Source organism: Podarcis bocagei (genome assembly GCF_964188305.1).
Source record: "Podarcis bocagei genome assembly, chromosome: 3".
NCBI classification, from domain to species: Eukaryota; Metazoa; Chordata; class Lepidosauria; order Squamata; family Lacertidae; genus Podarcis; species Podarcis bocagei.
In genome coordinates, this window is record NC_138127.1 from 98326018 (window position 1) to 98352320 (window position 26303).

Genomic DNA, 26303 nt, shown 5'->3' on the forward strand with positions numbered 1-26303 from the left:
TCCAAGGGGAAATAAGACTCATGTGACATCAACACCATGCAAAATAAGATCCACAACACGAAATGCTTGAATTGGCTTAAACCTCATTGCGCAAGAAGATTGTGTACGTACTTTAATAAGTTAAGCGCAACTTACATCAACCCAACCACCTTGCAAGAGAGGGCTGGAAACGTTTATTTTAAAAAAATTAAAATCCTCAAGCAGGAAACGGGTGTTTACTCATCACTTCTCAAAGGCACAAAAGACTGGCCTTGAGCTGAAACATTTTGTGGAGAAGGAGCTGTGAAATCTCTGGATTCAGGGCCTGGCCTGGCTGGGTGAAGGCCCATAAAATGTGTTTTTGCATCCTGACAAAACGGAGAGGCTCTTTGGGAGCCTCGTTTCCTACGCTCGGGGTTTTCCTACCCCCTTCATAAAATGCCACCAGCCCAGTTTTGGGGGAATACTTTGCCAAGACGGATTCAGAAGGCGAATTCTGAAAATCCTGAGGAAAACTTAGTTCTGTCCCGCCAAGGCCTGTGCAGACAACTAAGAATATGCATCCTCCCCACAACGGTCAACTGACGTCTTGTTTTAATTTCCGGCTTTTGTTGTATTTGTCTTTTTTACGTGTGCTTGTAAGTTGGCTTGGTATTTTTATGTGACAAACACAACCACGTAAAAATATACGGCTGCTTCGCTCCACCGCCTCACAAACTGAGCATTTCCCTCACGGGCTGGGAACGCACTGCGCATGCTCCGACGGGAATGTGGCCGCTCCACACAAAACAGCGCCGAACGACCGAACGCCGTCCGTCGCCGGAGGAAAAAAAGGCGGGAAAACTAACCTTCGCGAAATTTTCCGGAATGAGCCGAAGACGGGCGGAGGCGAGGGAAGGGTCGAATGCTTTGCTCGCCTCCGTTCCACTCCCCCGCCCGCTCCTCGGTCTTTTACCTCGCGCCGTCTCCCCAGGCAACGCGCTTGCCGAGCCTGCCCCGGATGTTGATCCAGCTATTTTTTTCCCTCCCCGTCTCTTTTCCTTTAAGAACGGGAGGGCGTGGCCAAAACTGGCCGTAGTGACAATGCGGGCTTCCAATTGGAACGTTCGGATAAAGTGCATAGAGAAACTAAATGTAAAGAGTGGCACAAACACATGGCAATGTGAGGTTCCGTGTTGTTTTTAAAAAATTCTTTACAGTGCATGCAGGTAACCTGCTGCTAAACTACAAATCCCAGCAGTCCCAGCAAACATGACGGGCGACAAACGGATACGAGGTGCCAGTGGTTTTCCTCACATCTGCGCTTAACAGTCTTGACTGGGAACCAGCTGCTGCGACTGGTGGGCGCCTCTACATTTTTTACAACTTGATTAAAACCGACGCGGCGGGCACCTGCGGGCCTCTGCGCGCCATAGAGAGGCGCGGACAGAGCGGTCCGCGAGACGGCCGTTTGTCCGTGCGTTGGGTTTGAAAGGGCCAGGAAGTGACGCAGACTTTCACCCAGCCAACCACCCTTCCTTCCGGAAGTAGACGTGGCCGGCTTCCCTGGGCGTCCGATGTTTGGTGCCTGTGGGGGCGCCTGTCGCCCGCGCCGGGCTCCGCCACACGATGGAGCGGCGAGGGAAGCGGCGGTGTCGGGGGCCGGCGGCGGCGCTGCTGCTGCTGGGGGCGGTAACCATGCTGGGGGCGAAGGCGGCGGCCGGGGCCGGAGGAAGGTCGCTCCCTCAGTTCAGCGACGACGTCCCTTTCCGAGTGAACTGGCCGGGCGTCGAATTCACCCTGGTAGGTGACCGGCCTGAGGGGAGGGAAGGAGGGCCAGGCGGCGAAGAGGACGGGGGAGCGGGGAAGAGGCCGGATCCAGGGGTCCAGGCCGGAGGGAGCTGCCTCACTGCACCGTGGAGTGGGAAGGGTTCCCTTGGGGTCATCTAGTCCAACCCCCTGCAATGCAGGAATATCAGCTAAAGCACCCATGATCTCTGCTTTAAAACCTCCAAGAAAGGAGAGTCCATCACCGCCCGAGGCTGGCCGTTCCGCTGCCGAAGAGCTTCTACCCGGCCGGGGTAATGCAATTTCCACTACACTTTGCTTGTATTTAGCCGAGAAACAGCTGCTATATTAATAATAATAATAATTTTTATTTATACCCCGCCCTCCCCAGCCAAGGCCGGGCTCAGGGCGGCTAACAAGCAATAATAAAAACAAGTTGAATGAATGCAACTTAAAAACAAGATTAAAATACGGCATTAAGATATTAAAATATTAAAATATGACATTTCAACATTACTCAGATGTGAGGGTGCAGGGTTTGGTTGGTTTCTGTTTTAATATAAAAATAGGCCAAAGAAAACTTCAGAGAACTTTATAAGTGTTTGCACTCTAATGTAAAAAATGGTGCCATAACGTAAAATGACTCTTTAGGAATAGGTGATCTCTTGATTTCAACAGCTCGTCTCCAAGAGTATCCAGAACCCCTACTGTGAGGCAGAGGAATGAAAAGAGCTTCCTCATTTAAAGTCTCCTTTCTTGGAGGCAGGGAAAGAAAAAACAAAAACGAGTTTGCTGCCTCTTCTACGTGAAGGCCCTTAAGGTATTTGAAGACGGCAATGCAGGGTTTTGTCTTTTCTTTTTACTCGTGACCCTGAGATCCAGCAATGGGGGGGCAAAAGACACATCCTCAGAATGAAATAACCTTGAGCTTACAGCCCTTCCACACACACACACACACAAAATCAATTTTTGGTCACCCTCAAGGTTGTCTTTCTTTCTTCCTTGGCAGTAGTATAACTTATGGGAAGAGAGTACTTTTCGTAACTATCATTGCGAGTAATGATTGCTGCAGGTTACCCAGAGATCAATCATTAGGCTGTATTCTATCTTCTGCACACCCATCTTTAAAGAAAGCAATTGTGGTGGGGTTGATTTTGAGGGGACATCACAAATCAGTGAGCAGGCTTTAGTGTTCTCCAGGCACAGAAGGAATCCAGGAGAACTCAAAAACCTGCTCCCTAATTAGTGATGTTTCAGTTGACCCTTATAAATAACTTTGCTGTGGCTTTTTGAATCCGTTGTTTCCCTTGATGGACCCATATGGACACCAATGATTTTTATGGCAGATGGTAAGTCTGTCAACAGCTGTTACATGTGATAACCAAGATGGAGCCTTCCAGAAGATGGTGAGGGGCAGGCAGGATCGAGGGTGCTGTCATCTTCCTGTCCTGTTTGTGAGCTCCCTAGATACAAGTGATTGGCCACTGTTTGGAACATGGTGCTGATTCTCATGAACCTTTGATGTGATCCTGCAGGATGCTCTTATGGAGAGACTGCTGTCATTGAGAGCAGACCGAGAATGCTTGTCCTTCAGCATCTGCTATACTGGACTATTTTAGCCCTGAATTGTATGGCTCCATGTGGTTATTTGGGTTGGGAGGAGATAGACTGTGGTCAACTGGTGGAGCCACTGGCCAATCTCTAGTGAACACGCAGCTGTGTTTCTTCCAAGGATTGCTCAACTACATGTACCTCTCAGGGCATTTCTTGCTATTAAGCAAGAATGCATGCCTAAGACTGCTTAATGCAGATCAGATATGCTGTAATTGTCATGACAGGTTGAGTATATATTTACTCTTAGTTTTGATCACTTAAAATATATGAGAAGACCACACGGGTTCCTATTAAGAAGTAAAAGTTGACTGCCCAATATTTTGTTCTTGTAAATCATTTTGAGTTCACCTTTCTGGAGAAAAGTGACTAATAATGTCTTCTCATCCCTTACCAATAAGTACTGGTGACTACATGCTCAGTTTAAATTTTGGCCATTTTTGAGTTACAGGTAGCCCTTTCTGCAAAGGAATATTGGAGGAATTTTGAGGGGTGAATTTTTAAAAAGAGGCCTTGACTGTGGCAAGAATGGGCATCGCTTAAGTGCAGGGCAGAGGGAGAAGATAACACCATCAGTATTGTATTGATTGTGTAGAAGCTATGAACAGCTGAAAGAGGGGAAAGAACTTAATGCATTGGAAAATTAGCAGCGTTGTTGATGTGCTAAAGGGGGAATTTACAAGATGGTGTACAGCAATTAAATCATTAATGTTTGTAAGGAGGGAAATGATTAAAACTGCATGGAGCTTAACAGCATTCTACATAACCACTACATGAAAAATCATAATAGCAGGCCGTACTGGACCAACGCCCTGATTTGTTATAAAGCAGCTTCCATATCCCTTCCATGTTCTTACGCTGACAGCCTACAAGACATGAAGACTGCTGAATTGAGTGAAGCAGGTTAAGTTATTATTCAAGCAGGTTTACTACACAAATAACTCTGCCCTTGTGAACATTGCGGGTGGAACTTCTAGGACAGCTCTCTTCTCTGATAAGAAAAAGCTGCACCTTGTGTCTTCTAGTAACGAAGAGGGACAACTTTCTAGAAGTCCCTCAACATTACATTGCTCAAAAGACTGCTTGGTAAGCTGGTGGCAGTGACGTTACACAAGTTCAAAGACTCTTGAACCATATCTCAGTGCTTTGTAAAGGTGACTTGAGCAAGCTAATTCTACGAGTAACCCAGAAAGTGCTAAGGTTGAATTTTAAATGATGCATATATTTATCTATGGTTGATGTCTGGGCTAATAGGCATTTTAATATGTTTGCAGTGGCCTGTGGCCACAAGCAATAAACACAGATGGTATTGAAATACTATTTTAGTAACTACCGTATTTTTCGCACCATAGGACGCACCGGACAATAGGACGCACTTTGTTTTAGAGGGGGGAGAACAAGAAAAAAAAAATCTCCCCCTCTCTGCCCAGCGCCCCTTCAGTGAAGCGGCAGGAGGCACTGCACAGAGAGGGGGAGAACTTCCCCCCTCTTGTTTTCCCGCTCTAAAACAAGGTGCCGTTTAAGGTGCGTTCAGGCGGCTACCTTGGAAGCCTGGAGAGCGAGAGGGGTAGGTGTGCACTGACCCCTCTCGCTCTCCAGGCTTCAGGTTCCTTTCAACCTGCTCTTTGGGGCTGGCGGGGGGAAGCCCACCACCAGCCCCAAAGAGCAGGTCAGGGAGCAGCGGAGAGGCTCCTGCCATAGCCGCGCGTCACCTCTCCAGCCGGGAGAGGGTCGCGGGGGGGCTGCTTTAGCCCCGCGCGCGCTCTCCCGGCTGGAGAGGTGACACGGGGCTGTAGAGGTTCCTGCCATAGTCGCGCGTCACCTCTCCAGCCGGGAGAGGGTCGTGGGGCTATGGCGTCTTCGCTCCATAGGACGCACACACATTTCCCCTTCATTTTTGAAGGGGGAAAAGTGCGTCCTATAGAGCGAAAAATACGGTAGTCAGCAGACCCATTTAAGACTACATTTTAATATTTGCTTACATTTGAGGCATTTCCACCTTTTTCTTTCTTTTTAAGCCCACTGCTGGGGTTTTGTATAAAGAAGATCATTACATCATTATGACAACTTCAGAAAAAGAAAAATACAAGTGTATTCTTCCAATGTTAGCCAGCGGAAACGAGGTAAGTTCTGTGTCTTATCTCTCTCTCTTTTAAAGCAGGAGTTTCTACAGCAACTAACAGAATATTCCTATGCATATCTACTCAGAAGAAAGCCCCATACGCCCAGATAAAAATGTGTGGGATTACAGCCTAAATTTATGTATAAAACATACCATCACCTTTCTATAAAATATTTAGGATGTGTTAAATACATTAAAAACACAACGTGTTAACCAAAAAACCTTCAGTGTGTGTGTTTGTTGAGAGAGAGAGACAGCGAGCACAATTAGCTGTGACATAACAGGCAAATGAATTTTTGCCTGACTTTGAATGGAAACTTCATTTTTAATGCCCCTTGGAACACCTTGAACAATAGGATCTCTAACATATCCTTTTGGAGTCATGGTCAGAGCAAAGAGACATTGGACAGTTCAGTTGGTGTTGATGCATAGATACGTTGAATTTGAGTATAAACTTGAGCAGATTCCTCCTTCAAAAGCAGTTAAGTCTGTGGGAGCCCAGACCAATAGCTTTGGAACAGTCAGTCCAGATAGAACTGCTTTTCTTTTTAAGGAGGCTCCCAGTGGGTTAGTCTGAATTATTTTTCATTGATTTCCTTATCGCTCTTGTGCCTTGCCTTCCTCCTCCTTGAAGCTCAGGATAACTAAAAGCTAACCTTAAAATCATACAAATGCAAAGACTCATAATACAGTTAAAATTGTAGCCAGTTAATAGCCACTTTATAGCAGTAGCAGCAAACAGACTCTCAGCAGCAGTGCGGCAATTAACCATTAAATGCCTGGCAAAATAAGACTGTTTTAAGGTGGTGCCACTACTGTAATCTTAGTCAGCAGGGAGTTCCCTAAAGGGAAGCCCTGCCTCACCTCACCACCCCACAGGTCTCTCTCAGCAGCAGCAGCACAAGCAGGTAATCCCCTGGAAGAACTTATCACGTAGCTTGGGGGCTCCTTCACGTGCTTGGGTTCCTAGGTCATTTAGGACATTATACACCAGTGCAAATACCTTGAATTGGTCTAGTGGCTTAGAAATCCCATGATTGGAGCAATATGTTCCATCCTCATTGCTCCAGGTGGCAGCCTGGCAGCAGCATTCTGCAATACCAGCAACCTCTGGACCATATTTGAGGGCAATTCCATACAGAGCATGTTGTAATAGTCCAAACGAGGTTATTCAAGTGGATCACACCAAGCTAGCCCAGCCAATGAGTGGCCAGAGGTGGGCATAAGCAATCCTACGCCACAGATTACCCGGGTCTGCAACAATAGCTTTAGGTTGAGGACTACTTTTAATTACAGTGATACCTCGGGTTACAAACTTAATTCGTTCCAGAGGTCCGTTCTTAACCTGAAACTGTTCTTAACCGGAGGCGCGCTTTCACTAATGGGGCCTCCCACTGCCGCCAGTGCGCAATTTCTGTTCTCATCCTGGGGCAACGTTCTCAACCCAAGGTACTACTTCCAGGTTAGAGGAGTTTGTAACCCAAAGTGTTTGTAACCAGAAGCGTTTGTAACCCGAGGTACCACTGTACTTGTATATTTTAAATAGATTGTACAGTGGTGCCTCACAAGACGAAAAGAATCCGTTCTGTGAATCTCTTCGACTAGTGGTTTTTCGTTTTGTGAAGCAAGCCCATTGAAGGATTAGCGGATTAGCGGCTTTTAGTGGTTTATCTGCTGATCGGATCAGCTGATAAGCGGCTTAGCGGCTTAGAAAAAGGGGGGAGGGGAAAAACAGCAGGAACTCGCAAGACATTGTCTTCTTGCGAAGCAAGCCCATAGGAAATTCGTTTTGCGAAGCACCTCCAAAACGGAAAACTCTTTCGTCTAGCGAGTTTTCCGTCTTGCGAGGCATTCGTCTTGCGGGGCACCACTGTATATATGTATGTAGTTTTATTTCTATCAATGTTTAATGGGTTTTTATTGGTTTTTTAAAAAGTTTTTAGCAATTCTTGTTTTTATCTCTAAGACATCTTGAGTCTAATTAAGGAGGAAAGGCAGAGTATATATGTATAGAATATTATTATTATTATTATTATTATTATTATTATTATTATTATTATTATTATTAATCCCAAGCTGCTATTACTCATATTTTGATAACCTGAATTATTGGGACTATTAAATTGATGTTTATATGTTAGTTGCTGTCTTGTATTTGCCTAGCTGTGGGTGTGGGGAGGAATGAGTTGTGGTTTTGTAAATTGCTTGGAGGAGATGTTCACTTAGGCAGGATACAGATTTAATTATGCATACATGTGCATTGGAATTCATATAAAGATACATGTTTATCTTGAATATACTTAATGGTATTATTTTATCTTATGGCCTTAAGCACAAAAAGATAGTCTTAGATGTGTTACTACTCTGCAAGCCACTATAAAACAGTGTCGTTCCAGAAATTCTGGCACATAAACAATAAGTTAATGAATTTGAACATCTTTTTCTGTGTGTGTACACACACACACACACACACACACACACACTTATATATGTGTGAGAGAGCAGAGAGGACACATTCACATCAACAATAAATCAGCAGAATCGAAAGAGCTACTGTATTTTTCCGTGTATAACATACCCCATGTATAAAACGCCCCCTATAAGAGGGGATTCCAAATTAAGAAAATGAGGGGAGATTGCTGAGCTTTTGGGGGGGGGGTTAGCCTAGAGTTGCTGAGCTTTGGGGGGGGGTGACATAGATCTCTTACCCGTCTGACCTTCGCTGCCACTCACACTCGTTGCAAAAGCCACCTGTTGCCTGTCCACTCAGCAGCAGAAGCCGCCAAACACCCGCCCAATTGCCGCAGCAACAGCCAATCAACACCAGCCATTGCAGCAGCCCCACCAATAACACGCCCTCACTGCTGACAATCTCTGGCTTGCGGCAGCAACCAATCCCACGTCCCCCCATGCACTAACCGTTTATAAGACAACCCCCAATTTTTAACATAATTTTTTAATTTAAAAAAACCTTGTCTTATACACGGAAAAGTACAGTACTTAGATTTATGCAAGTGGCTTGTGGTAGCTTAGTAGAATATGTTGCAGCAGAAATTCCCCTTGATTCCAAAAGCAGTTTTATGTAGTGATGAGAAGCATAAATTCCTCTTGGGTCCATAGAACTACTTCCATATTTCTGTGGATCTTGGCCTGTGTGGTTTCTTTTCCAGACCTTAAATAAAACCAAATGGGACATTTAAGTATATGGTGTTGACAAGTAATTACTGCCTAGAAACCATAAATATAAAAACTATTTGGGGATTATAGCCTTTGTGTTCTGTGTCGTATATGTCAGTTTTTTGCAAAAATAAATGAATGTACCTAGCTCTGTGTCCCTCCATGTAATAGTGACATCCAGCTGTTCTCTGTTTAGGAGGAAGAAAAGGACTACAAAGGGCCCAGCCCTGCAGAATTGTTGGAGCCTCTCTTTAAACAAAGCAGCTGCTCTTACAGGGTATGTCCACTTTGAATTTGAGGCAAAAGGCTCCAGATCCTGACATCACTCTATACGCTATAGAGTGGATAAGCTCGGTAGAAGCTCAAGTTTTATTTCCAGTAAACCCACCAGCACCACACAGACACATTGCTGTTTCTTTCTGGCGCCAAATTTTCCTGCAAGTCAGTGGGCATTATGGATACCCAACCATGTACACAATTGTGACTTTAAAATGGAAATTATTGTTTTTGAATAATTCCAACTGATGCCTGTTAACCGAATGAATACAGGGTGGAAAATGTGGTGTGCAACGTGTCTGCCTGTGCCCTTTGGGACTGAAAGAGCACAGTTCCATTAGGCCACCTCGTTTAATTCAGGGCACTGATAGATTATGGCGATGTTAAGCAGTCATGGGGCGCTGTGTCTCACCAACCCGAGCTCAAGAACCAAGGGCTAACCTGGAGTGAATTCCTTAAATGCCTGAGAAGTTTGCCTCTCAAATAGAGTCTCCGATTACATCTTGCAGCTACTTTTTCCTTTCTCTTTTCATTTGCTTGCTGTGGAAACGCAACACATTTCAACATGTCCTGAGTCCTTGAAGGGAGGGCAGGCTGCAAATCTAAATATTCTTACCCATCCATTTTGTTGACATGTTCCCTTATCTCAAGAACAGCCTTGAGTACCGTTAGTAACCAAGGATTCTCTAAAGGACTTCCTACATGGTCTGAAGTAGCAAGGCCACTGCTCATAATGCAACTTAATGGAGCCCAAAGTTTATATAGGAAGGGCTGGCGTTGGTTTCAGCTCTCTGCTTGATCCACAGGTTGCAGTGGAAACATTAAAGACATTGCACTGAAGCTCGTTCCGTGGTTGTTGACTTTGACAACTACTGTTGGTACATAAAGACTTCCTTCGTTACATTAAAACAATGGTGACATCACCTTTTATATATATTAAGACCCCAAAAATGTGGGGAAAACCTAAATGCTTTTGCTGTGAAGCTATAATAAATAATCACCTTTCATGATTGTCATTTCACTTGGGCTGCTGCTTTGTTTTTTAAAAAATAGATTTGCCTGTGCTGTGTGTGCCAGTTAATGCCAAATATATATCTCTTTAGATTGAATCCTATTGGACTTATGAAGTTTGTCATGGCAAACATATTCGTCAGTATCATGAAGAGAAGGAAACTGGGCAGGTATGTCTCATTAAAACTTTGGTCCTCAAGGGTAAAATAAAGCTTAAAACTGACGTTTTTATTGTTTTGTTATCGTGACAACGATTGAAGCATTGGAGGAGAAACGGTTGTTGTAAAACAAAAAAGTGAAGATGTATGTCTTTTCTCTCTTTTTTGTGTAGAAAATAAATATTCAAGAATACTTTCTTGGGAACATGCTACACAAGAGCCCGATACTTGATCCAGGTTTGTTATTTTGCTTTTAAATGTCAGTGGTCAGGAAGAAGATAGCATCCATTCACTCACTCAACTCACTAGGGAAAGCACTGTGTAATTTATGCCACTGCTCACCAACAATCGGCACCATCCAAACATTCAGTGTGAAGTTTGAGAAGAGCCTAAGCATACATAACACATGCAATGCTCAGCTCTCACTTTTTGGGATTTAAGACTACACAGATTTGACCTATGTGTGCTTTCTATCCCCCTCCCCCCATTATAGAGCATGGTCAAACATTTTGTCCAAGCCATTCATGTGAGTCAAGTTCATAGGCAGTTTAGGTGCAATTGGGTGCAGTTCCGCTTGCCGCTGGGTTTATAGGGATTGAGCAAGAAACTCTTCTGTTATATCTGCACAGGTCATGGCACTTCAAACACTGGGCTATTTTCCTACCATCTGAAACTGAAAATAACCCCAACATAGAGAAACCAGGCCCTCCTTTAAATCTTGCCTGAAAATGTCCCCCTTGTTCATTCATGCTGTTCAGTATTCACAGGCTGGAAGTAGCTAATATTTGAATGGCAGTGTCGGATCTGTCAGTCAATACTGGATTCTTAAGTCAGATTTATATCCAGAGAGTGAAAGGTCTGTTGAGATACAGAATCTTTGTTTCAGCAGATTTGCTTCCTGGCTCTGTATTGGTTTCTATATAGCAAACTGTGACTAAAATGTGATGCTTGTCCTGCTTGCAATGTATTCCAGAGCAAGAAGAGAAGGAAAATGAGAAAGACAGCGCAAAAGAGGCAAGTAGGAAAAGGTTGCCTTTGCTCTCCTGCTCCATGATCAGTTTAATTCATATCTGTATCTAGATCAGCCTTCAGCAAGCTAACGCCATTCAGATGTTTGGGTCTGAAGCTCTTCATCAGCCCCAGAAAAGGCTGATCTAGATTGTTGAAGCTCCCTCTCTCTTTTTGAAGTTGATGTGTTCTTCCTTTTCTTGCAGATAATATTGTTTGATTCAAGTCTGTTTTTATTAAGGGAAAGCGACTGTTTTTGTTAGTCCTGATGCTATACACTGCATTGCCAAATTAGGTTGTCTTTTGTTTTTTCCCCCCCTTCAAGATAGTTTCTACCACGGCTGCAGAGCAGAAAATCCACCGAATGCAAAGTAGACATGCTAAAGAAGAATTCGCATTTAAGCAAACTGAGTAGCCGCCCAAAGTAATACTTTCATTTTCCTTATTTTATTTTGCTAATATAGATTCCTATGAAAAATATAGAAGGGCAGATGACCCCATATTATCCCATTGGGATGGGAAATGGCACGCCTTGCACCCTGAGGCAAAACCTGCCCAGATCAAGTTCAGTCATGTATGTCTGCCATCCTGAAGCCAAGCATGAAATCCTTTCAGTGGCTGAAGTTACTACATGCGAATACGAAGTGGTCATTTTGACCCCTCTCTTATGCAGTCATCCTAAATACAGGTAAGGAATTCAGGCCAGGTCAGGCCTTCTAGTAGCCACCTGGAACAATATTTTCTGAAGAGTTCCCTCTCATTCCCTCTCCTCGCAGAACTTTCATCTGTTAACCTAAGGGAGGTTCCAGGCTGAACGTCACACAAATTTGTACATCTTGCTAAATCATGCAGAGGCTGGAACAAACCTTTGACTCATGCACAGGGATTTTGATTTATAGCCAACTCCGATTAATGCAATCAGCCAGCTTCAGAAGCCTCTGTTGGAAGTTGGCTTGTTCTTAAAATGACCACTGTCTGTTATAAGGCACAATTCCTGATTTACACAAAATAAGAGAAATCAGAAGTAAATACGGCTAAGGCAGAGGTTAGCATATGGGTCCAAGACTCCCTTCGCTCATCCTATCTTGTAATATTAAACTAAACTATGTTCTAGTGTGACATTAAGTGAGTTATTATACCTGAGACAGGCTGGCTATCAGAAGAGGCATTTCTGTATCAGATTATCTCTTCCCCTGTAAAAATGTTGGATAACCCATCAGCATTGCAATATATTCACCTGCTGTTCTTCTTTGCCTCAGTTCCACATCCTTGGTGCAAAATACACAAGGTGTTGACATTATGACCCAAGAGCTCCTACCTATAATGAGAGAGAGAAAAAAAACCTTGACATGGGGTTCTGTTTACAGTGGCAACCCTATGTTTGGTGTAATGTGTAATTCTGTCCCCAGAAACCTGGTGTAAATATGAGCTTTCTAATATTAGTGTGAACCAGGAAGTAAAAATGATCTTTTAGATTTATTTATTTTTTGGAAAAACTTGTGGTGGGACCTTGCAGGCACAGAGCCTTTTAGCATAATGGCATCACAATGGTGGATCAGTTAAATTTCTTTTTTAAAACACTTTTGATTTTTTTAGTATATGCTATATTGGGGCCACAAAACCTTTCGTGCGGGGGCTGTGCGTGAACCGCCCCATGATAAAAGTTCGCTGTTGTTTGCACAGGTTCAGAGCGTCCCCCGTGAATGACATATTTTGCCAGTCGCTGCCAGGAGCCCCACTTAAGCCCCACAACTTGCAAAAACTGGAGCAGCTGGAGCAGGAGCACCAGCAGCAGCAAGAAATGATGAAGCCGCCTTATAGAAGAGGCAAGGAGGTAGGAGCCCAGAGGCGTATTGCTGATGACAGAAGTGTGGAAAATCCCACTATTAATCGACCCTTTCTGGATGGCAAGGCTTGACTTTTGCTGGGGAATTCTGCTACACAAAATTCATGCTGGGATTTCAGTGGCCCGAAAGTGGTGGCCTGCTTTCTCTCTCTCTCCGCCCCCCCCCCCCCGCCAAACAGGTTGCCCAGTTCTGCTCTGACTATCTTAACCTCATTCAGGAACCAGTAGTGTCTTTCATGCTGCAGCTATTAAGTCAGTCTATTAAAGCTAGAAGAATTGTGTGATCACCAGCTACTGCAACAATTTAAGGCTGCTGTGCTATTCTCACGTACATTTGAGATTGGTTTAGAAGTCTCACAAGCAGCATATCTCATATGGTTGTGGCTTTTGGCCACACTGTGTTACCTCCCCCTCCCCTTAAAGGTAAAGGGACCCCTGACCATTAGGTCCAGTCGTGGCCGACTCTGGGGTGCGGCGCTCATCTCGCTTTATTGGCCAAGGGGGCCGGGGTACAGCTTCCAGGTCATGTGGCCAGCATGACTAAGCCGCTTCTGGGGAAACAGAGCAGTGCATGGAAACGCTGTTTACCTTCCCACCAGAGCGGTTCCTATTTATCTACTTGCACTTTGACATGCTTTCGAACTGCTAGGTGGGCAGGAGCAGGGACCGAACAATGGGAGCTCACCCCATCGCGGGGATTCGAACCGCTGACCTTCTGATTGGCAAGTCCTAGGCTCTGTGGTTTAACCCACAGCGCCACCCGTGTCCCTGCCTCCCCCCCCTTACCTGTGTGATATGTGTGAAACGTGTGAATCTGCCAACTGAGGGTCAGTGAGCCTGCAGTATTCAGCCTGCCTTTGACAATGTGCACATTAGTGCACATCACAATACATCTGTTAATCCTTAACATAGAATGTGTCTCTTTCTTTGTGTTCTGTAACAGACTAAGAGGGCTATCCTCTCTAAAAATCAAATGCCCAGTACCATCTAAATCTGCACATATTTTAATTTCAGGAAGAAGTGAATTCAGCAAAGGAAGAGAAGTTTTCCTCCTTCCACAAGCCAGTTGCCGTTGGAACGCCACATCTGTTAACGGTTGGAACGACGCACATTTCTAAACTGACCGATGATCAGCTCATAAAAGAGTTCCTTAGCGGGTCTTACTGCTTTCATGGGGTGAGGAATCAATTCTATGCGCTGGGCTCGACTTCACACGTGTGTTTTGCCTTCTCCCTCCCATTATTTCTCTTGATTCCACCCAGAACCCCAGTCATGTTAACTTCTGTATTTCGTCTTCCTACAAATGTTAAGCAAAGCAGAGCAGTAAAGAGAGTGGGTCTCAGCTTGGACCCTGGAAGTGTACCTGCTCCCCACCCCAGTCTCAGAACTCCTAGCAGTGCTCTCATGTTATATCTAGCCTTTCTATGGCGATCTGAGGGTTAGATACATACATTGACTTGTGTTCGCTTTTTTAAAAAACCTGATGGGTGTCGTGCTTGCTGGAAGCAGCTTGGATTGCTTGAGTTTTATTGCCTTCTCTTCTTCCTAGGGTGTTGGCTGGTGGAGGTATGAATTCTGCTATGGCAAGTATGTGCATCAGTATCACAAGGTACGTAGAAACAGCCATTGGAAGGTTCTGCCGCTAGGTGGCCACATACAGCTTTTTAAAATCAAATTTGCTGCTGCACAGGAAAGTTCTTGAAAGCAGGGCTGCAGAGTTAGTAAAATTCATTGGTGCCTTTGCTACGGCTGCTGTGTTTTATTAGGGCGCTGTGCAAGGGGTTTGGGGGACTTGCAGCCCACCAGGACATTTTGGGCAGACCCATGCCCACCTGCCTTCCACGTGAGGGCAAGGAAAAGCAGGGCTAGGCTAAAAAGGGTTGCCTGCCAAGCCTCACCGTGCAGTCTTTTCCCAAATGCCCAACCACCAGCTGGATGTGATTGGCATTTGGGAAGCACTGAGCCCATGCATTGCAAGTAGATAGATAAACTGTATTCGCATTAGCCAACGGCCATAGCAACATAAAACAAGCAATATATACAATTAAAAAGACAACGATGGGTAAAAAGGACAATCAAATGACCAAGATTATCGTTCAGATAGTGGCCCTTAATCTCATTGCACCCTCGATAAACCTAGCAAGCTTTGCTGTTGTCTGATCATTTTGATCTGAATGCATTGCAAGTAGGACTGGGCAATATCTGGTTTTCAACATCGCGATATATCACCGACTAAACATCGCAATACAGTCGTACCTCCACTTACGTATCCCTCCGCTTATGTAAACTTCGGGATACGTAAGCGGCAAACCCAGAAGTGCTCTACTGTGCGCAGAAGCGGTCCCTCCGGTTGCAGAAACCTCAGGATCTGACTGGAGCTCCAAAACGGATCCCGTCGGCAACCGGGGGTACCACTGTATACTGATATTTTGCAATGTCTGAAATAAGGATGGAGCTATGTAAAGACATTGGCTGGATTCACGGTTTTTCCCACATTGTGATTTTTGCGTACACACACACATCATGATTCGCAATGTATTGCCAAGTCAAAATTATGAAACGGATATCACAATATGGACTTTGAACCAGTTTTGGACGATATATCGCTCGGCCCTAATTGCAAGGTACTTTGCACAGAGCTTCCAACCAGCTGGTGGTCAGCGCTTAGAAAGCATTGTGCAAGGGACTTTGAAAGGTCTCTGTCACACGACAGCGTTGTAACTTCAGGCGATTGACAGGTGGTTGTCCCACCCACCTGCCAATGTTTGAAGTGGGGGAGACATGAAGATATGGCCGACTGGGTTGGAAAGTTTCCCATTCCTTTTTAAAATCAAATTTTCTTAATAGTTTTCAACATAAAATAAAATCACACTAATCTAGAAAGGAAAAAAAGGAAGAATAAAGGAAGGGAGGAAATGAAGAGAAGAACAAAAGGAAATTATAGAGCCCACTCTGAAAATTTAATCTTAACCTTTATTCCACGTGCAGAACAGTGAACCCTCCTACCTGTCACCTGGGAGCTTCCCCCAGTCTCCCTCCCTGGGAGATCCCATCTATCCTGCCTCTCACCCTCTTCCTCTTCCTCTTCAATCCATCACTTTCCTGCATGTTTCTTCCTTAATCCAAGATCGAGAACTTCAAATCACAAAACAAAAGGTTAATATAAACAAAGTTAATGAAAACGGAGAATCATAGAAAAGTAAGGTAGAAAAGAAACTCAAGAAAAAGAAATACAGTGGACACTCGGGTTGCGAACGTGATCCATGCGGGAGGCACGTTCGCAACCCGCAGCAGTGCGTGTGCGCACGCGCGAGTCACGATTCACCGTTTCTGCGCATGTGAAAAGAATAATTTAGTATTTCTGCGCATGCGCGAGCGCCAAAACCCGGAAGTAACCTGTTCTGGTACTTTCGGCGCAGTGCGCAACCCGAAAACGCACAACCTGAAGCGTCTGTAACCCGAGGTATGAGTGTAATGAAAGTTTCCCCATTCCTGTGCTAAACAAACACAGGAACAAGGGAAGCTGCCCAGTGCCACTGAACCTCTGGCTCATCTAGCTCAGTGTTGTGCAATGATTGGGAGTGGTTCTCGAAGGCTGCACACAAGAGCCTTTCCCTCCCCTATTGGGAGATGACAGAGACCAAATCTGGGGCCTCCTGCGTGTAAAGCTTTACCACTGAGATGCAGCTCCAGATCACCCTCCTTGCTTCACAGTGCCATCCCCAAGTTCAGTGATTTAGGGGCAGAAAACGTTTCACGATATGCTTGTGATCGTCAGGCATTTCACGACAGTCCTAAAACCCCAAATGGTCAGAATGGAAGCTATTCTGCTTTTTGCATGTGATGCACACATAGGACGTCTGCCTATAATGGCACTCGGGTTGCAAAACATTCTGTTCTAGCTCTGACCCTGCAATGGTCTCATGCTATGCAGAAGGAAGTTGTGTTCAGGGAAGTTTTTAATGTGTGACATTTTAATGTATTTTTAATCATTGTTGGAAGCCGCCCAGAGTGGCTGGGGAAACCAATAAATTATTATTATTATTATTATTATTATTATTATTATTATTATTATTATCATTATTATTATCATCATTATTATTATCATCATTATTATTATCATCATTATTATTATCATTATTATTATTTGCAAGCAGCTCTGGAGAAGGGCTGTAGCTAAGTAGTAGATCACATACTGTGCAAGCAGAAGGTCCCCAACGTCTCCAACTCTAGCGTGAAAAGACTTCCATCTGGAGCCTTGAAGTGCGTAGGGCAGCTTTCTGTGGATGGGAACTGGAGAAGTGCCCTCACACAGCTTCCAGTCATTTTAATGGGACTTGACAGGAGAAGATTCTGCTGGACGTTCTCTTATTTATTTGTGGCTATCTGACTGTGAAAGGGACGGGGTGGCGCTGAGGGTTCAACCGCAGAGCCTAGGGCTTGCCAATCAGAAGGTCGGCGGTTCGAATCCCCGCAACGGGGTGAGCTCCCGTTGCTCAGTCCCAGCTCCTGCCAACCTAGCAGTTTGGAAGCACATCAAAGTGCAAGTAGATAAGTAGGTACCGCTCCGGTGGGAAGGTATACTGTGTTTCTGTGCGCTGCTCTGGTTCGCCAGAAGCGGCTTAGTCATGCTGGCCACAGGACCCGGAAGCTGTACGCGGCTCCCTCGGCCAATAAAGCAAGATGAGCACCGCAACCCCAGAGTCGGCCACAACTGGACCTAATGGTCAGGGGTCCCTTTACCTTTTATCTGACTGTGAATTTAAGTTCCCTTCTATACAGAAAACCATCAGCAATTGTGCCTATGGACAAGCCTCCGTTAGGTGAATTTCATCTCTAAGAGTTATGTTTTTATTCACTGTCTTCTCAAAAATTGCAAAATCACATCTTTTTTAAAAAAAAAAAGTTTTTTTGCAGTATTTTTCAGGCTATTTCAGTGTTTCTTTCCTGACAGCATGAATATTGCTTCTTGAAGGATTTATGAGTTTGAGTGAACCGAGTTCACTTCTTATAATACAGCCACTTGCCATTATACAGATTCAGCACATATCAAACAAATCTTACCCATTTGAGTCTCGGAAAGCATGACAAAGAATAAATCATTTAAAATAGGCGATCGTGCAAGAAGAAAAGGGGTCTGTGTAGCATTTTCATCTCAGTAACAAGGAGAATTGTTGTCCTCTTTCAGGATAAAGATAATGCCAAGACGACCATAGTTGTGGGCACGTGGAACAAGGAGGAACACCTTCAGTGGGCGCAAAAAAACGTGGCCAGAGCATATCACCTCAAAGACGACGGTCTGCAAACAGTGAAGTATGCCTGAGTTGGTTTTTGGATGAAACCTCAGAGATGGGGCTTGCAGCTTGTCCTTAAAATCAGTTATATAGCAGAATTGTTTTCCAAGTCACCAATGCTCACTGTCTCCAGCCTTAGTCTTGAAATTAAAATCTCTGCATCTTGAATCCATCCCATGCTTTTTAAAAGTCCAGACTTCCCCTCACTGGGCCAACTGGTCTAAAAAGGTGTGAAGAGAGATCCTATCTACTTCATAAGAAGCCCTGCCGCAATGCCATTTTTTTACAGAGCACTCCACCCGTTCCTAAAGCTGGCAGAGGGCTTTCTTGGTAGTGGTGCCCGCCCTGTGGAACACCCTCCCATCAGATGTCAAGGAAATAAACAACTGTCTGACTTTTAGAAGACATCTGAAGGCAGCCCTCTTTAGAGAAGTTTTTAATGTTTGATATTTTACCGCTTTTAAAATTGTTATTACCGTAATATTCTTTTGGGAGCCGCCCAGAGTGGCTGGGGAAACCCAGCCAGATGGGCGGGGTACAAATAATAAATTATTATTATTATTATTATTATTTTATTATGCTTGGGAGGATGTGATTTAATCCTGCATTGGCTGTTCACCCTGTTCCCAGTAGGGAACAAGACTGTACAGTCAAGGCAGAATTTATTCTCTGCTCATCCTCTGAGTGAGGATTAAAGCCCTGTGCAAAAGCTCTTTTTGAAGCAGCTGGTGCTTCTCCTTTAAGCCAGCAAGCCAGTGGCAGCAGCAGCAGCAGGGTAGAGGGGCGAGTCTTCTCCATCCCCCTGCTACCACTGCCTACACACTTAAAGGAGAAGTACAAGATGTTTCAAACAGCATCTACCCCCCACACACACACACGCACACACACACACAAAAGATGCCGCAGCAACAGGAAGGTGATTCTGCTTGGTCTGGATGCCATCACAAGCTCTCTGTGGGGAGTTCTTGCACACATCCAAACCCAGTGCTAGAGATTGCCCACCATGGCAATCCTGTTTGGTCCAGGTGTGTGAGAGGGCTCTCTGTAGGAATTTAGCAGACAGCAAAGCTAACAGGAAGGCTTCCCCCCCCCCCCTTTGAAAGCAAGGCGGGGGAACTGCCCTTTAGCAATGTCTTGCTGCCTGCCATTTGGTTTGAAGTCCCAGCTCTGGGACTTCAAAGCACCCAGCCCCCTGCCATTTGTGACATCAGTTGGTTGATTGATGCGTGGCCCCACACACACACCTGTCAAATTTGGCCTGCAAAGCAAATCCCGAAAAGAACCTGGCCCATGGAACCAGAAATGTTCCGCACTCCTGCGCTTGGGAGACAGAGATTCTGATCCCTTTGTGAACATTTGGCTGGTCATTATTTCCCATCCAGATCCACCTTGCAGTTTGTTGTAAGGGTAAAACGGGGGGGGGGGGGTTACTGATTTTTTATTTCCTTTGGTATTTCCAAGCTCAGAAGAAAAATGACTTCAAGTGTTGGACATTGTGCAAGCGTCAAATTCCAGAAGGCAGCACACCAAATTCAGCCCTTTTCGTGATTTTTGCTTGGGCGCGTTGTAATACTTGCATAGGTACCAAGTAGTGAGTTGACTTGCGCTCTAAACGTTTTAACTGACCAAGCTCTAATTTTGGGACTTTCCGGCAGAATGGTGTCTCACTATTACGGAAACGGAGATCTTTGTGACTTGACTGACAAACCTCGACAGGTGACAGTGAAATTGAAGTGAGTTGGCCCCCTTAAAAGTGATCCTGTTCCAGACTGACTTGATTTACCGTATTTTTCGCTCTATAACACGCACCAGACCATAACACGCACGTAGTTTTTAGAAGAGGAAAACAAGGGAAAAAATATTCTAAACGAAATAGTGGATATATGATTTTTGTGGTTCATGCTGTGGCCACAGACATGTGATCTGACAGTGAGTTTGGAGTAGCACAATGCAAAAATCCTGAGGATCCATGTGGATCCATGCTTTGTAACCACGGAGGAGGGAAGGAAGGGGAACCATGGATCCTCTGCTCACGACTGCAGATCCCCCCGCCATCCGCAGGCATTCGCTCCATAACACGCACAGACATTTCCCCTTACTTTCTAGGAGGAAAAAAGTGAGTGTTATGGTGCAAAAAATACGGTATATGCTTTGCCCTAATGGAAAGCTCTAAAAATATATCCAGCTATACTTTTAAGGAACTGCATGACTGTATCTTTACTAACTGGGCACAATCCTGAAATTAAGTATGCCCAGAGGTTTGCCTGTGCTCTGCGAGGGATTTTAATTATTTCCCCGCTTCAGATAACTCTCCGCGCTCAGAAACACTTTTGCTAGAGAATGCCATGTCTGCTGCTCAGAGTGATAAAAATCTCAGTCATCTTCACTAGATAGTGAACCCTAACTTAGCAGTCTAGTGTCTGCTGATGCAAGTGCCCATCCCTGCCTTGTCTTTTCCTGGAGAAACAAGCTTCTGTGTGTTTCTCTATGCCTGCTCTGCTGGCTTCATGGCATCCCCAACCCATCAACTTTTACGTATCTGCCTATCTCTGCTTAAACCAGGGGTCGGCAAACTAAGGTCCACGGGCCGGATCAGGCCCAATTGCCTTCAGGATCCGGCCTGTGCACTGACTGTCCGTGGATCGGCATGGGGATTCTGTTCATTCGAGTCGTGCCATTTTTTTCCCTGCGCCATTCCATTCCCACACACACACTGTGGCAGCGACTCCTCCCTCCCTCTTCCTGGCTTCTCCTCGCCCTGCCTAGAGGAGGAAGGGGGCTGGCTGAGCGCCATTTTAAGCAGCCCCTCTCCAGAGCCAGCCCTTTCACACTGCTCATCTTCCCTCCGCCACCGCCCTGTGGGTCAGAGAGCAGAGTGGACAAGATCTCTCTGCCTACCTACGAGAAGCTCTGAAGAAATGAACCTATGCTGCCAATTCTCGTAGTAGACCAGTATAAAGTAAGCAGCACATAAGCAGCACACCCTGTCTCTAACTCTTGTGCGTAACATCACTGACACTCGTTTGATCAAACTTATCCTCCTTGATATCTAACCCTTGAGCGTAACATCGCCGACACTCTGTTTGATCCAACTTACCTTTGTTGATATCTACAAGAGCCTGGCTAAAGGAACCTTTAAAGACTGAATCTTCCTTTTGGACACAATTTTAATGAGTTTCTGTTTGTGGCTTCTGTAGTAGATCTTGTACATAGCTCTCTCAATTTTTGGATTATTAATACAAGATTTAGAACGTAGAATTTTTTTTAGTGTTTTGTGTGCCGCTTATGTGCTGCTTACTTTATACTGGTCTACCCACGAGAAGCAGCAGTGGTGGTGGCAGCGGCAGCCCCTGGGAGGTAAGCGCTGGGGGTGGGGAGGAAGACTACTTGCCCCCCTTGCCTCTTCTCCACCCCCCACCCCCCGATGCTGCCTCTCCAGCCCGCCACAAGGTCTGAGGGACAGTGGACCAGCCCATTGCTAAAAAAAATTGCCGGCCCCTGGCTTAAACCGATACGTTCATATACCAACACCAGGAAATGTCACACAGGAGTGTGACATCGTGGCGGTATTTCACCCAAGCCTTGCACCGCCTTTAGGGTTTCTTCACAGAGCTGACACATCCTTGGCAATGGACGTTAGTCTGTTAAGCAACTATTGTTCTCTAGGTGCCGGTCACCCACTAACATCTATTTCTATCTTTAAGGTGCAAAGAATCCGATTCTCCTCACGCAGTCACTGTCTACATGCTGGAGCCTCACTCCTGTCAGTACGTCCTCGGGGTGTGTATTTCTGACCTTGCCGCTAGCCTCGCTGACCTCTAGGAAGGCACTTGTTCCTCTGCAGAAAAGGGCATTTCACTTACAGAAAACATGGAAGCTTTGAAACAGAGCTTTCAGTTTCCCATCCGTCTGTGAGACGAGCATTTTATTTTCTGCAAAAGCTTCCTTCAGGACCCAGTGGCGAGCCTTTCTAAAGTGCATATTGGGGCAGTGTACTGATCCTACCTCTGAGACAGACCCTCAGTTCTGGACTCGCTGTTTTCCAAGAGCTTTTATTTATAGGCCTAATTGGAAGATAATGGCTCCAGATTGATCTAAGAGAGCTCATTAAAGCCATTTTCTGTGCCCTTTTTCAAGGGCGTCGTTCGAATGCCGGAGTGGTCTTTAAAGGCACTTTGCATTTCAAAATCAGCAGAGAGGCTCGCTAAGATGCTGCTGTTTTCGATTCAGATTCTCTTCACCTCATGCGATGCTAAGCGCAGTAGCCTTCGTGCTTGAGAAAGGGTTCAAGAGTCGAGGTTATTCTGATGATAGAAATAATGAGAAATCTGTTGGCAGGAGTAATGTTTTTGTCAGGAACGTTCTGATTAGACCACACGCTGGGAGAGTTGAAAGGCAGGCTTAGGTTTTGAGGTGCAAATGTCCTCTCTGTCTTTTCGGTTGGGCAAAAGTTACTTTCGGAGACAAGATGGTTTTGGTTTTTTTAAATGCTAAGACCATTGGGCACAACCCAACCAAAATTTAAAGACCTGGAAGGCCTTACTTATTTAAATGGGAGAGAGGTGTGTGCATATCTAGTGGGGTGTTTCAGATGAAATAAGGTTCTTCATTATATTTATTTACACCCTGCCTTTCCCCCTGACGGGACTCAATGATTTTTGTTCCGCTCTCCCCACCCCCTGCCACTGATAAAAGAAAAATCTTCTCCAAAACGTTAGTAGACTCTTTGAAACAGTGGCAATGGGGAGGCACAAGGGGCTCCTGAGAGAAGAGGGAATGAACCAAAATTGCCTCTCCCCTCCACTTTCTGCTCGTGGAAGCCATCTCTGGATCTGACAGTGGAGAGAGATGCACAACAAAATGCAAGTTTTGGTTGGGCCGTACCTATTAATGTGTTGTTGGTTTTTTTTACGAAAGGCTTGGAAGTCTGGATTCCTTTGGACATCTAAAAATCCAAACCCCTCCCAACTCTGGTATAGGAAAGGGAAATAATTTTGTGCTGGGTTGGCATTGTGAGATAACTGCTCAGTAATAATGACAAACATGCAAAGGGCTTTGGATAAGTCTGCTTGCCTCGTTGCTGCCCAAAGGCCTGCCGCAGCAGAGCGTGTATACAGAGCACGTTAGCAAACCTAATTCCAAACATTGCAAGGACCCTGGGCGGAGCTCAAGGGGAATGTCTTGCCTTTTGAAGTCCCGCTAAATTAGTGTGAAACCCACATCCTGTCAGAGCTGTGGACAGACTTCATTTCATTTTCTGGTGCTGGGCTTGCCTTTTCCCTACAGGAAAGGTTGGCAGCTGTTTGTTCTTATATGGGGGAAAGGCTAGGGTTGCCCTGTCCCCAGTCTTTCATCTTTATGGCTGGTATCTGCATAGCCTCATTCTGGCTTCTATAGATGTTTCTATGGAATATAATGTTACGGTCTGCTATAAAATTGAAATAAAATACATGTCTCTGCTCCAAGGAACTTAAAAGTTCTCAGAACCATAAGCTGCGAGAGAATGTAGAACTTCCTCTTTCTTTTTTAGGCACTTGTTCATTCCAGATTTTAAAAGCCAAGACACATCTTACATTAAAATAGTGCCCATAATTTGTCTGCTTGCAATCATTATTCCCTGCACTTGAAGGGTACTGGCTGTTAATAAAGCAAATGGCTAGCCATTATCCTGCACATCATCATTCCAAAATGTAACCCTCCTCATTTTTTGATAAACTGAGTACCTGCCATTATTTCTTCTTCGCCTTCTGTCAATATTGGGTCAGTTTTCCAACATATGCCACGAGTCAAGTGCTTTGTAATCCGTTCTGTCATAGAAGGTAGGTCTGATGTTGTTTTCTTCCTCCTGTTTGATGCTTACCATCATTGTTTTGTGTGTATATTTCTCCCTTCAGGTGGAATCGCCAGTTATCTGTAAAATTTTGGATACAGCAGATGAAAACGGAATGCTTTCAGTGCCTAGCTAATAATAGCGCGTGGGATTCATTAAAAGTTCGGGGCCTTGAAAGCCAACGAAGGAGCACACCACTGGGGTTCTCCACTCTGAACCAACGGCAAGGAGAAGGACCGGCAAGACCTCACCAGCAAAGAGCTACTATCATGAACCACTTTGTGAATATTATATGTATATAAGAGGCTATTGATAAACTTTTAAAAATTAAAAAAAGAGTACCTTATCTTGAAGAACTTTTTCAGTTGCCCTGTAATGTGGAGCAGAGTCTGGTTTTTTCCCCCTAAGTTGTTGCAGTGACTGTTCAAGTGGAGAAATTGTCACTCTCAAGGAAAGAGTAGTTCCCCAATTCCCTGGAAGGGGGATGAGAATGAAACTGGGAACATCTTCTACCCTTAATCTTCCAGGAAACGCAAGTAAATTGCTGTTTCTAACACGAGTAAGCCGCGGTTTCTGCTCAAACGACTACCAAATGCAACTCCTGGCTGCTGCAGAAGATTTTCTCAGCGGCCTCTATCAAATCATGTAGCCTACTGTGACATTCCTTCACTTGGCAGAGGAACGCAAGCTCTGCACCTCTCCGCCTGCCATCGGACAAGGTGGGGGAGCTGTTGGCGTAGGAAGGCAGTGGGGGTGGTTGTTTTTTTGTCCTATTAAAACACAGACTCAACCTCACACACATCAGAACACCTGTTGCAGCATCTCTGCTTGTTTCAGGAAATGCCCAGCTTCAGAAAAAGGGCTCCTTCAGGGCTGGGTCTCCTGGACTCTGCCGCTAAGGTGCACTGATGTCTTTCAACTCAAAATGGGAAAGCACCCAGCTCAGCGGGGAGGGTAGGAGACCTCCAAGCAGAGCCGGGTTCCTTCCCCACTGGAGCAAATGAGCCACAGCGCCGGTCAACCTGCCATTGCCACCACTCTGTGGTTGGAAGTACGTGTGTGAGCTTTGAAATGAAAGCAAGCTGCCCTGGAGCTTATACAGTGGTACCTCAGGTTAAGTACTTAATTCGTTCCGGAGGTCTGTTCTTAACCTGAAACTGTTCTTAACCTGAAGCACCACTTTTAGCTAATGGGGCCTCCTGCTGCCACCGTGCCGCTGGAGCACGATTTCTGTTCTCATCCTGAAGCAAAGTTCTTAACCTGAAGCACTATTTCTGGGTTAGTGGAGTCTGTAACCTGAAGGGTATGTAACCTGAGGTACCACTGTATCTTGGGCCCAAAGGCAGGGAGAGTGTTAAACCTCTTCCGTTTAGCCATTGAGCAGCGCGCTTTGCCAGAGGATGCTCACCTCAGATGACACATACCTGGTAACGCCTGTCCTCTTATGGTCGGCTTCCTCCCCATCTTGAGCCATCAGGGAAGTACCTGTAAGTCTGCTTGCTTCCCTTCAGTCTTGTCAAACCACCAAGCGGATGAGCCTCTGTGTTCTCCAACCATTGAATGACCAGGAGGTGGGGCTGTGTGTGCAGCTCTGCGTCCCTGCCAGTTTTTTTGTTTTGTTTTTAAATAGCAATATTGGGCTTTCCTGCCCTGTCCCTTTGTCTGCTTTGCCACCTGCATGCAGAGTATATGCCCTGTTCCTAAAAGAGGTGGGGAGATGAACGGTGTTGAGCATTCCTTTTTTTTTATTTTATTATAAATTTTATTAAATTCTTGCAAACTACATCAGCCAAGACATACAGACATTTAAAAGGTAAAAATAAAGAAATAGAAAAAATAGAAAAGAAAAAGAATAGAAAATAGATATCAGATTAACACATATTAACATAAAAGAAACAAACTTACAGACGTTACACATTGGCTTCCTTCCATCTCGATTTAGGTTAGATAAACTTATAACCATTCTGCAGTTGTATTATAATAACTCTATACATCGCAGGTTTTAAATTCCGTCCACTGTTATTTTTTTAATTCCCAAATTACCTTCAATATAACTTAAAAATTTATTCCAATCATTCTTTAGTTTTACATTTTTTTGATGCCTGATCCTCTGTGTCAATCTTGCTAACTCTATATACTCAAATAATTTCGTCCGCCATTCTCTAACCGTGGGGATATTAGGGGTTTTCCAGTTTTGCGCTAACAGGATCCTAGCCACCACCGT

General features: G+C 44.9%; 2 protein-coding genes and 1 long non-coding RNA gene across 4 annotated transcripts in view; 1 reads left to right on the top strand and 2 right to left on the bottom strand.

Moving 5' to 3' along the window:
• Positions 1-970, bottom strand: part of ASB3 (ankyrin repeat and SOCS box containing 3) — a 45586-nt gene extending 44616 nt beyond the window's left edge. Inside the window, exon 1 of one of the 2 annotated variants that reach the window (XM_081188647.1) lies at positions 828-970. The gene's annotated coding sequence lies outside the window, so the exon portion shown is untranslated. Of the gene's footprint in view, positions 1-135; positions 155-827 lie in introns of those variants that run through there. The other variant, XM_081188648.1, reaches the window with a different exon arrangement.
• A 527-nt stretch (positions 971-1497) lies between these two features.
• Positions 1498-24435, top strand: ERLEC1 (endoplasmic reticulum lectin 1). Its single transcript, XM_081188671.1, has 14 exons — positions 1498-1761; positions 5376-5480; positions 8853-8933; positions 10036-10113; positions 10275-10338; positions 11075-11115; positions 11574-11797; positions 12793-12943; positions 13970-14131; positions 14505-14564; positions 18144-18268; positions 19905-19982; positions 21954-22029; positions 24144-24435. Exons 1-14 carry the CDS (start codon positions 1588-1590, stop codon positions 24213-24215), a joined length of 1491 nt encoding a protein of 496 aa, XP_081044797.1. The 5' UTR covers positions 1498-1587; the 3' UTR covers positions 24216-24435.
• LOC308584220 lies at positions 22282-24136 on the bottom strand. Its single transcript, XR_014006660.1, has 2 exons — positions 23209-24136; positions 22282-23176 (listed from the first exon to the last, which is right to left on the bottom strand). It is a non-coding gene; the product is annotated as an uncharacterized lncRNA (long non-coding RNA).
• Positions 24436-26303: the final 1868 nt, after the last annotated feature.